General features: G+C 52.6%; 1 protein-coding gene across 3 annotated transcripts in view; it reads right to left on the bottom strand.

Moving 5' to 3' along the window:
• Positions 1–1,138: 1,138 nt before the first annotated feature.
• The window catches only part of STEAP3 (STEAP3 metalloreductase), a 34,609-nt gene continuing 23,651 nt past the window's right edge, over positions 1,139–12,096 (bottom strand). For all 3 annotated transcript variants that reach the window (XM_069460913.1, XM_069460823.1, XM_069460744.1), the window contains 2 exons: positions 10,091–10,255; positions 1,139–3,725 (listed from right to left, as the gene is read on the bottom strand). In XM_069460913.1, the coding sequence (XP_069317014.1) occupies positions 3,444–3,725; positions 10,091–10,255 (447 nt within the window). In that variant the 3' untranslated portion in view covers positions 1,139–3,443. The remainder of the gene's footprint in view (positions 3,726–10,090; positions 10,256–12,096) is intronic.

Genomic DNA, 12,096 nt, shown 5'->3' with positions numbered 1-12,096 from the left:
GGGAAAGATTCAACTTGTCAAATAGCTGAAGGACAACTTTGTCTCCTTAACTGATATGAGTTATTTTCATTGTTCCTTAGTTCTTATGTGAGCTGCCTTAGTAGTGGGTATTTTTCATCTATTTTGTTACTTCTCTGTGAAGTTCACTCTTCCAACGTTAAGCATGGGAAGACACAGTAGGAAAGGGAACCTGCAGCACACGGTATTTTTCACCTTGAAAATTTTTTGTAGTGAAGTTATTTCCTGGCCATGGCTTGTCCTTTGAAAACCACTTGCCATGGACTCACAATGGCAGGGCCATCTTTTGGTTATTGTTCCCAAGAAGTGGTTTTTAGCCACTAGACTGCTCTGGACACTGGGTTTCTTGTCTCCCCCCGCCCACCGCCCAACACAGTGAGATAGTCTGGTCTCCTCAATGGGAAGGCTTGGCTGCGTGATGGTGGGTGGACTCGGAAGAGAGCGCCTTTTGTTTCCAAGGCTGTGGCTTTAGGGGTGGAGTGTTTCCCCCCTCTGCCCTTAAGGGGACAAGGGGGGTTGTAGCAGCAGCAGACACATACCTTCCCAGGGCTGCCAGGGGAAGCAGGCTCATGGGGACGATTCATGGGGCAGAGATGTGCACGCACTGGTTTGAACGTCACAGACTACAGCACGGCAGCAGCAAGGAAAGCCATCTAAGCTCTTGTTACTCAGAGTGTCCAAGGAGCAACACCTTCTGTGTCACCCGGAAGATCTTGGGTTTCACCCCAGACCCATGAATCAGAATCTGCATTTGGACTATACCCCTATGAGACTCAGGCACATTGTAATTGCAGAAGGCGTGATGCTCTTACCGACCCTCATGACCTCAGCCTTCAGACCACTCCGGGAGCCTTCCCTGAACTCAGCGGGCCTGGAGTACTGTTTGCATGTCCCCACACCCCCATCCCGCTCCCTGTCACCAGGGTCCCCCACTGCCTCCCTGGCCTGCTGCTATGGATCCGAATGTCTGCCCCCCTCAGTGGCCAGCTCAGCACAGATCATTCTGTGTCCGTCGTGGCAGCCCCAACACCTTGCACGTCGCCTGACTGAGCACAGGCTCCAATCCGAAGGCCGTCAGTGAACAGGTGGGCACGGCAGACATAAAGGCCTGAAATTCATGGAAGGTTAAGTGTTTATTTTGGGGGCTTCTCAGACAAGATCCATAGGTTAAAAAAAAAACAAACACAGATTCTTTCAATGGCATAGATTTTAGACATCAAGCTCAGACCGTGGCATTTAGGATTTCCAGAGTATGTTAGTTGAGGCACTTTTGTACCCAGAGGCACATAGAATTTACCAAGCTGCAGGGAGTGACGCGTCCTCGTGGCGACGCTGTCGTCAGCTGCCTGGCGAGGGAGGGAAGAGCAGCAGCAGACACAAGATCAGGGCTCAGCGCACATCCCACCCACCTTCCGTCCAGCTGGTAGATGACAGGCCCTCCCTCGGTGGTGCCTGTCCCCTCTTGCCCCCACCTTGGAATCGCGTCCCTCCAGATGGGCGCCTTCAGCAGGAGGTGGCCGGGGAAGGGGAGGGTGTGCACTGGGGCTCTGCTCTGGGTCAGCATCTTTGGTCTAAGCTACCACCCTGCCCCGGGAGGGCCAGACAAGGAAGGCAGCCAGTCCCCCCAGGGTTGGGGACCACTGGGTTCCGTTACCCACGTCCTCTCTGCTTCCCATTGGCAGGGAATCGATGGGCCCTCAAATGCCATCAAATGCTACCATCTCTGCTTCGCTTGTTCGCTTCCCAGCGAGGCTGTCTGTGGGCCACGGCAGACACGCCATCAGCGCTAGTTTATGAGACAAGCTTCTGCCGCTCAGCCGTGGAGCAGCAGACGGACAGTAGCGGCAGGAAGCAGGGAGCTTCCGAGGCACGGCCTCCCCTCCCTCCGCCCCAGGCCTGATGGGATGTCCTTGCACTGGGCTTTCCCCCGTTTCCCTGAAGGGCCCTCATGTGCTCCACAGCCATGAGCCCATGAAGCTCCTGGGGGAGGGAGGGGCATCTTAGCGCACGGCACCCTCTGGGCAGCCTTCGCCGGCCCTACTCTCTGGGTCCCTTTGGGGCCAGGGGACCCATCGAGACCTCACTCCTTTGTGTTCAAAGATGCCTCTTCGGTGGCAGATCTCCCTGGTTCTGCGGGGACTTGGGGGCCCAGCTGAGAACAGCTGTTTCTCCACAGGGGAGGCCAACCGGTTTCAGCAGGAACCCCTGACGGATGGTGTGTGGGTGGAGGACAAGCGTCCTGTGGCCCTGGTGGTGGCCTGCCCTCATGTGCAGCAGCATTTTAGATTTGTAGCTTTGGCAGAAAAGCCCCTCCCCGCTGTTTTGAAAGGTAGCACTCATCAGGAAGAACTTGGAGTCAGGGTGGTTTTCTGGGTGCTTGGAAGGCGAGTTCTTTGCCCGGCAGCAGCGGAGGACAGTGGGGGGTCCCCAGTGCTTTCCACGGCACTGACTTAACGAACACAGTCCGTCAGCCCCCGGGCAGGGTCCCAGGAAGGGCTCAGCTCCATCGCCTAGTGAGCTGCGTGTTTTTTCTCCCTCCCCTTGGACTGATTTCTAAGGGTCTGCTCTAGGCCTTCCTGGGAGACGCTGGATCTAATGATGGAAAAGGTGAGAAGGCACAGTGGCTGAAAGAACGGTCATCACCAACTTAACGCAGGGAAAGAAATTACACTTGTTCTCAAGACGGGGTTCATTAATGGCTCTGGCGAGGAGGTGACTTCACACTCTCACAGGAGGATCAATTTGCAGGCTCCATGGTGACTTCTGACTTTCAGAGAAAAAAAAATCTCCCAGCTCAGGGAGGATGATGTGGAGCAGCTTCAGCCCCGCCCCCACCCACCTGCCGCTGCCCGGCAAAGACCTTCTTTGGGCTCCCAGGGCCCACGCTCAGGGCTCCTGCCCCCTCCCCGCCTTTGCTCCCCGGCTCCCCTGTCAGTCTTCAGCCCCACGTGTGCACCTGGGGCGGCTCCAGGCAGAGCTGTTGTCTTCCCTGCACCTTAGAGCCCCGGCTCTGCAAAGGGGATGGGGGTGGAGGGTAACGAATGGATCGCATTCACCAAGGGACAGGCCCCTTCTGTACAGAAAGTGTGTGTACATCCTTGCAAATGTCACCATATCACGATCTGCTCTTCTCCCAACATCTGGCACTTCCTTTTAAATATACATGTTGAAATCTCAGGGATCCAACTTTTTAGCTAAGTAAATATAATTGAAAATCCTGTTATATATATATGGACTATATGTACATACATATCACACGTGCGTGTGTCATTCTGAATATTACTGCATACATTTGCATCCCAGAAATTCAGACTTCAAACCACCCATTTGCACACAATTACACCGCTCTGCGCCATCCAGAAAAGAAAACCTAACAGGCTCAGGGTGCCATCCCGCCGTGCCTGGTATCCGGAGCCCGCAGAACCTCACACGCAGCTCGTCTTCTCGTCGAGGGTGGGGCTCGTGGGCAGCGTGAACTTGACGGCGCCGTCCCTCTCCCAGCCCCTCCGGATCCTGGCAAGTCTGCGGCTGAAGCAGGGCAGGAGGAACAGGCCTTTGGCCAGGATGACGACGCAGGGCACCAGCAGCGTGAGCGTGAAGGTGGGCGGCAGGAAGAACTTGTAGCGTTTCTCCTCGAAGGCGCGGGTCCAGCCGTAGGTGAGCGTGTGCAGCGTGCTCAGCACCAGGGCCACGAAGCCCAGCGTGGACTGCGGAGGGAAAAGAAGGCTGGGGTGAGGGCCGGGTGACAAATAGCAACTCTGCCCACGGCCCATCTGCTCTCCTGGCGGAGGGAGGGAGAGCGGCTTTGGTGCTCGTGGCCATGGCTCCAACCCCAGCCCTGTCACTCTCTGCCTGCGTGATCCTGTGGCAACTGCCTCAAGTCTGAGCCTCAGCTTCCCCAACAGAAAAGTGGAATGATGCTTCTATGCTGAAGGTGTATAAGGACTGCGTGATCCATGTGGACGCAATTAGGTAATGCTTTTCCCCTGTGTTATCTGTACCTTTGGTGGCTGCCAGATGATTTTTGATGGAATTAGACTCAAAGCAGTTTAAAAACACTTAACTAGAAATAAATAAATTAATTAATTAAAAAAACCCACTTTACAGTTTTGTGTATATTTTAATGTATATTAGAGTGACAAGTGTCTGCCAGCATACCAAAATCATAATTTCACAGATAATATTTGGCCAAAGTTAAGGCCAGATAAAAAGTGAAAATTGATTTTAAGTTGGCTTAAAGATAAATGTAAATAAATAATTTACAGGTGGCATGTGGATTTGACACTAGTAGTGCAGGTGGCTGGCAGGGGCCTGTGGTCCAGGTGACCTGGCACCATACAGAAAGCCCCAGAACACCGGGCAGGTGCTCTCTGTGCACGCCGGTCCTCCCCCGCCTGCCCTACGCTGAGCTATGAACACCCAGGTGGAAACCACGCCAGGCCTACTCTCCTGCCTGGGAGATTAGCGACCATAGGGAGATGAGAACATCTCGACTCCAGATGGAAATGCTTGGGCCATTTCACAAGAGCTTCCCACCCCTTGCGTCTCATGTGGGCTCTCATGGGTGGCGTCCAGCCAAGGGCAGCCTGGCCACCGCCCCAAACATGACTTTTACAGGAGCTGCGATGTGAAAATGGCTGGGAAGTGCTGCTCCGTAACCGCAGCCTCTGGCATGCAAGGGTCCTCATGGACTGCAAGGGAGGGGACCCAGGCTCTACTGCTGGTGCTGGCTCAGCTGACACTGGGCCTGGGCAAGCCGCTTCATCAGCCTCCGTGGGAAGTGAGTGATTCCAAAAGCTGAGGTCAGCAGGGGAAGCGTGGAGGCAGGCAGCGATACGGCAGAGGGCACTGTGGGTTAGGGCTTCACAGGGACAGGGAGGAGAGGCCTGGGCGCTTCTGACTGAATTCTGCAAGCACCAAGGAGCCAAGAGAGATTTGGGGGCAGGAGAGACCTGTTTTTATTACATAAGGAATGAAAATAACAGTGACTTGTAAAGCAATGAACGCATATGCATTTTCTCAAGGAGTCATTGCAAGGGTTTAACTTAAACGTGGTGGCACAGTGATACCTCGGGTGCTCTTTATAGACTGAGTTTGAGGTTTCCATGGAGAAGCTGCAACTGGGCCTCCTGGGTTTCCTTCTAGCCCAGCTTGTCGGCATCAACCCAGGGCTTAGCCGGGAGACACCGTCTCGTTTGCCCCCCTGTTCCACCCGACAGGTTTCTCAGTGGGTCTGACTGCGCACGGTGCCTGCTTTCTCGCTTCCCCCGGTGCGGGCAGTGCTTTGCTTGTACCCACTCCGAGACAAACAGGACGGTGAACGCAGCAAGTGAAGGAACATGGTTTGGAAGAATTGCTTGTAATGCTTCTGCTAAATACGATATTAACAATAAACATTTTCCATGGCTGCACACTAATTTCACAGATGGTTCCCAGGTACATTTTTGGTCCCAAATAAAATAACCAAACAAAATATTCTCTATCCTTCCTAGCTATCCCTGGTTCCTGGCTTTGTGTCCAAGGATCTTCTCGTCTCATCCTTAACAACTTCCTGGCTCAACGCCTCCAGTTGGGAAGCCATGGTTGGCTTTACGCCATCATGTCATTTTTCATGTGGTTGGCCCCCAAATGGAAGCCTCCTTGACTGTAAGTCACATGTAACCAAATCCTTGTCACTTCCAGGTATGTCTATCAAGTGTTCCAAATCCCCTGTAACTTCTGAGCATCACCAACTTTTTCTAAGTTCTGATCTCTTGTTACGGAAGACTCGGGTTAAAGAGGTCCCCAGCACTGACCATTAGGAATAAGCTGTGAATAGCCTGCGTCGGTCACCCTGATGTTCGCCAACCAGGCGCCCAGGCCCAAACTGTGGGCCCTCCCACCCTTCCTTGCTGTGGAGGTACTGGCGTTGCTGAGACGGCTGGAAGGTGCCTTTTATCCCTGAGGGTTTATCAGTCTGACACTGTGGTTTTCAAATCTGGCTACACATGGAAACCACCTGGGGAGCTTGGGTAGAATATTAGTGGCCAAGTCCCACCCCTAGAAATTCAGATTAAATTGGTTTGCGCCGGTGCTCGGGCATCTGTTGTTTTTAAAGTTCAGCAGATGATGGTGTTGTGCAGCCAGGACTGAACCGCTCATTTAGGAGACTCTCGTCATCACGCCCTTCTAGTTTCAGGTTGAGAAGTCCACGCGGGTTGCTCCGCCCGGGTCATTTGACTGGGGAAGGCCTGGACCCATCTATCTGTCCCTTAGCACAGATCCACTGAGGGCTGTCAGTGTCCGCACTCTGCATTGTGGGGCCTTCCCAGATGGTGCAGCAAGGAGAACCCACTCGGGCCTAGGAAGCCGGCCCTAGCGGCCCCAGCGAGGCCTTGGAATCTCCCTCGGGTAACATGCCCTGTAGCTCCAGTGTTTGGCCATGTGGGCTACTGTCCCCAGTATCTGGAGAGTTATGGGCAGTGCTGGGCATTCTGGGAGACGCCGCTCCCGGGTCCACCAGCAGCAGTCAGCTCTGATCATACATCCTCGTCCCACTGCCATCCGAAATCCCACGCACACATGGCAGGAAGCCCCAGCCTCGGGCTAATGGTTCCTGGCAGGGCTGACAGCCAAAGGCTAGCCAATAACAAAGGGCCTTTGACTTCCCGATCCCAGTGGGAAGCCAGGCAGATTCCAGCAAGTTTGTTTCCCTGAAACTCTTTCTCCTTGGGAACAATTTAAAAATCCCAAAACAGCCAAAGAAGGCCAAAAGAAGGACAGGGATTGTCACGGGGCAATTAATAACCCCCTCAAGCTAGGGCCATTTTTATGATACGTAAGCTTGTTAGCAAAAAAGAAACAGCAGGTCGTCAGTATCTCCTGCTGGTACTCAGTTACTACAGAGAGAAGGGGCTTTGGACAATCGCTCACAAAGCTGGGGCCAGGCTGGTCTCTGTCATTATTTCAGGCAGGTGGCTGGAGCGGGCAAGGTCACAGGAAGTCCGAACTTCCTGTGAACAGAACTTGGGAGCTAAAGGCTGAACCCTAATTTTTCTGAGCAGGTGAGCTGCTCTGACCTGGGTCTGTTGCAATCTAACATCTAACAATGCTTAATTGGCTAGATCAGGAGTACTCAGCACAGCCAAACGAAACCAAAATGATAACAAAAACACCCAAGAAACACAAACCAAAATTTAAAACTTTGAAAATAGCCTTGGGAACAAAAGGATAAATGCAAACACAAGTCACCTCTTTGTGGAATCAACACACTGTTTTTAGCTAAACAGACCATTACAGACTCAGGGGTCAGCCCAGGCCCCTGAGACCCACAGCCGTCCCCACAGCTGGTTTCTACGCCCCAGTGGCTGCTGTGGTCGTGTGTGACAGGGGAGGGGATGGGGTTCTAGTAGCTCCTCACTGGCTGTGCTAACTTTATGGGAGAAGGTTGCAGTTTACCTCTGAAATCAGCAAGCCACTATTGGGTGCACACGTCTTGCATGTCATAGTGTCTAGCTCACATCCTCTGTGTGACACGAGGTGGACACAGGTGCAGGTGAGCAAGCAGAAGCCCTGGGGGACTAGGAAACTTGTCTGATGGCGCAGGGCCGGTAGGTGGGTGTCTTGGGACTGAACCCGGCCTGCTGGCTTCACTGCCTGTGTTCCCTCCACCGGAGGTTGCCACACGCTGCAGCATGTGCACCTATGAGTCACCCAGAGAGCTGCAAAAATAGACTTCCAGAGCCATCCCTGAGCATCTGAGAGCATAGGTGGGAGCGGGCCTGGGGATCTGTATTTCTCCCAGAGCGTTCAGGATGGCAGCGCACAGTAAGCGTTGTGTGTGACACTACTGCCCAGTGGACAGCCAGGTACGGCACACATATATACATACCCACTGAATCACTATAACTGAAAAGACGTCTACCCTTACAGCACGCAAATCACTCTGATGCTTTCACTGCCGTTCTATTATTCCATTTCGTGCAGGAAATGCTGGTTGTGACCCACTGACTTGATTGCATGACCCACGAATGAGTGTCCACCGGTCTGCAAACACAGACCTGGACCACTCTGACGCAGGGCTGGAGTTTCTGGGCCTCTGTCTCACTGCCTCCTACTGAACCCAAAAATGGGTGGTTGGTAATCTAATCAGCAATGTGGCCAGACACCCTAGGAATAATAGCAAAATGCCTTTTATTTTTCTTTCACACACAATCTCTCACTGTGCTCACAAAGTCCCTATAGGGCATGGACTCCATCTTCCAGGGGTGTAACCTGAGGCTCAGGGTGCGGGTGTGATCTGCCCACGGTCACGGAGCAGGGTAGTCGGGGGGAGAGCTGGCACCCAGGCTGCCCGGGCGACGGTGCCTCCTCCGGATCAGCATCTGGGTTTTGTGGACAGAATGCCGGCATTGGATTTCCACAAGTAAAATCCTGCCTTTCCATCCAAGCCCCCCTGCTCTCGCAGTGGCAAAAGGACTGTCCTATTTGTGTTTTGACTCTTTAATATGTAAAGTAGAACACAGCTTTTGCAGCCGCAGTCAGCTTTTGCTAACAAAATCAAATCCACAGGCTTTCCCCGGCAGCCGGAGCCGGGGCATGTAATCTACGGCTGCTTACGGGAGCAGCTTTCTGGTGAGGGGAGCAGCCTGCAGTCTGCTTTAATTGCGGATAAACCACGCGCCCGGGATACTCCAGGTGGGAACAGGAAAATCCTAGATTTGGGTGTGAGACACATGGGGATTAGTGGCAGATAAATAAAATTCCTCCCCTGCTCGTATGCTCGCATGTGTCAGCTCTGAGCGCTCCTCCGGGGACCTTCTGAGATGAGCAGAGCCAGGGAGATTCAGAAACAGACACACTTTAGAAAATACACAACCACAACTCTGTGTTGTTCTAAGCGACGTGAAGCATCCCCAATCGGGGACAATTCAATTGGATTATGTAAGAGCATGACACTGTCACTGTCCCTCAGTCCTGTACCGTGTCCTCGCTGCACAGATACTCGACAGATTTTTGTTGCTAGTGGGGGTGGATACGATCGCTGTTCTCTGCCCTGATACAACACAATGGCAGGATCCAGCATTAGTCAGCTCCTACCCCTGGGAGGGATGAGTTAATCCGCCAACACTGACCACGTATTCTGTGTGAAGAACAGTGGGAGATGCCAAAGAAATGTAAAGAATGTCTCCGTCTCAGTTGTCGTTATAGTTGAAAGGGGGCTCTGCCTGTCTTGTTCCCTATCGCATCCCAGGCCTAGAGCATTGCCTGGCATGCAGTAAGTGCTCAATAAACGTTTGATGAATGAACACATGCATGAGAACCTCATGCCACTAGCAGCATTTCTGAGAGTGTCCGTGGAGTGTTGATTTGGAAAAGAGGTGGGGAGGGCGCTAATGCTCGAATAAGTCTGGTTAACAAAGGTTGGTTTGTTGTAGACATCATTAGAATCTTTGATGTGCTGAGATGCATTGTGCATCTCTTAGGGTAATCAAATCTTTCTCAAATTTATTTGACTATAGACCTCCTTTTCTCTGGATTTTTCATAGGAATGGTGTCCTTTGGGAAAAGCTGTGTCTCATCCCCTATAAACTGGTGACCCTAACAGGTTACCTGCCATCAGCTCTGCGAGAATCATGGGGTTAAAAGGAACAACAGAGCTGGGTTGAGATGAGGGTGTGAGGCGGTGGGCTAGGCCCACTCACTAGCTCACTGGCTCCTACCTAGACCAGCAGAATGTCCTACCTAGACCAGCAGGGTGACTGCATGTCATGGAATTTTGTTTGGGAAGCTTAGGAATTGTTTGTAGAAGCTGAGACTGCTTGACCCAGGGTCCAGTGTTCTGGTCTCTAATTTTTTCACACGCCTATATCTGGCTTCCCCAGATGTCTGGAGAATAAGCTTGTCCCAGGAAGCCCATTATCGGGAGGCTCGGATGGGCCCTCCAGGTTAGGCGGGCCCTCGCGTGTGGCAGAGCAGTCTCGCTGTACAGATGATCAAAGCCGAGGCAGTTCTCGGAGGGGCAGGTGCTTCCTTGTGGGAGTTGGGCTTGGGCCAGGCTGAGGCTCACTAGCAGAGGGAAGACCTACTTTACCTGAACGAAGCTGAACTCCCTCCAGTTGAGCGAGTTTGCGATGGACGGCAGCGAAGTCACAGCCAGCAGGGACAGCGTGCCGAGGGCCAGCACTCCCATGGAAAGGTATATCTCCATCCTCCAGACTTCTTCCTCCACCCAAAGGTGGCTCTTGTTGGCCAAGACCTGACACGGATGGAAAGAAAACCATGAACACTGTGGCAAAGGCTGGTGCCCTGGGAGGGCAGGCGAGTGCTTAAGGACACAAGAAAGATGGCAACAGCTGATGCTCACAGCCCAAACATGTTCCTGGCTCTGTGATGCGTGCTTCTCGAGCATTACCTCATTGAATCCTTGCAACCACACCATGAAGTAGAACTCACCATTATCCCATTTTACAGACGAGGAAAACGAGGCACAAAGACCAAGTTACCTTCTCAAGGTCACACAGATGGACAGCTGGGCTCAGGACCCATGCAGTCTGGCTCCAAAAACCTGGCTTCCCAAGGCTTTTACACACCTGCCCGGGGGGTCAGCCAAGCAGAATGGTCAGGTCAGTCAAGAGTAAGGAGTCCAGGAAGTCAACACGAAATACCCCCAGGCATGACGACATCACACAGTTTGTGGCCCCTGAATCCCAGGACAGGAGAGAGGAGCTATCCCAGCTCCGTCGGCCAGATGGGCTCATGCCTCTGCTGACTGCTTCTCCTCCCAGCCTGGACCCCGTCTTCCCGGCCTCCCAGGCTGTTCCCGGTCACTGGTTCACACTCAGGACACACAAAGACACACACAGACGCTGACCCCCAAGATTTCCTGACTCAAAGCCCCCACACTCCTCTCTTCCTACCCAGTTCTCCATCTGTCTGCAGCATACAGCTTTGGCTCAACTTTGCCAGGTGACAGAGACGGACAGCCATGCATCAAACAGTTCAGTGAGCACATATGAAGCACCTACTGTGTGCTGGGCCCTGGGCTGCAGAGAATAAGGATACCTGCCCTCACAGAGCTCTGGGATCCTCAGCAAGCCCCAGGACACATAAGTCAAGGAGCCCCTGTGGGTCCAGAGATTTCCACACTTTCTCTCCCTACCTGGAGTGCCACTGAGACCCTCCCAGCCCGGCCGACACTCACTCGCACTTTTATCAGGGGCCTCCCATTAGAACCGTCATTTCTCAAGCAGACCAGGTAGCAGAGTTCCCGGAAGTCAAGGTGTTCTCTGAGAAATACCAAGAAATGCTGGTACTTTAATTCTACCAGCAGAACGCGGAACAGTATTTCCATTAGAAAATGCAACTACGCTTTAGTAGGCAGGTCTCTGCCTCTCCAAACAGTGACTCATGCAGGTTTTTTGAGAAACTATCTCAGCAGGAAAACAAATAACATAAGCCTGGTTAGCAGATAAAATATTAAAAATGAATCCAGTAGTCTGAGCAAAAATGGTTGAAAAGCTTATGAGAGAGAGTTGAAAGACACTGAGAAAATACCATTCGTTGGGTACCTTCCCTGCAGTTTTTTAAAAAATGTTTGTCTCTGTTCTATTTTAGGACAGGCTGGCTCAGTTTGGTGCCTTTAGCCACAAAAGGACCTGGAGTCTGGGGACTCTCCAGTCGTGTGTGACTCTAGGCAACCCTGTCTCTGGGCCTCAGTTTCTCTACCGAGAGCTGGATGAGGTCATGTCTAGAGTTCTCCGGTGGTGCGTGGCCGGCGGGGGCTGCAGTCAGTGTTAGCCAGGAAGGCGTGCGGCGGGCAGAGGTCTCCTCCGTCACTCTGCCCCGAGGAGTCTTACTCACACCTCGCAGTGTCAGCAACTGCTGCTGAATAAGTCATCTCCTCATCGCAAGTTGTTTGTTCTTCGACTATGCTTCATTAGTCATTCCTCTCCGCGTTCTGGTAAGATCAGGCAGTTAATGTCACAAGTCAGAGTTGGATGATTACACACGTATGCCACATTTGCTTGCGAAATGGCTTGTTTTTTTCCTCTAATATTTCCACTCCGCAGTGATGCTGGGAAGGGAGGGATGAGGTAG

This window comes from Eulemur rufifrons, chromosome 1, assembly GCF_041146395.1.
Source record: "Eulemur rufifrons isolate Redbay chromosome 1, OSU_ERuf_1, whole genome shotgun sequence".
NCBI classification, from domain to species: Eukaryota; Metazoa; Chordata; class Mammalia; order Primates; family Lemuridae; genus Eulemur; species Eulemur rufifrons.
Note: the sequence above shows the minus strand (reverse complement) of the source record. Positions and strands in the feature narration are given on the sequence as shown.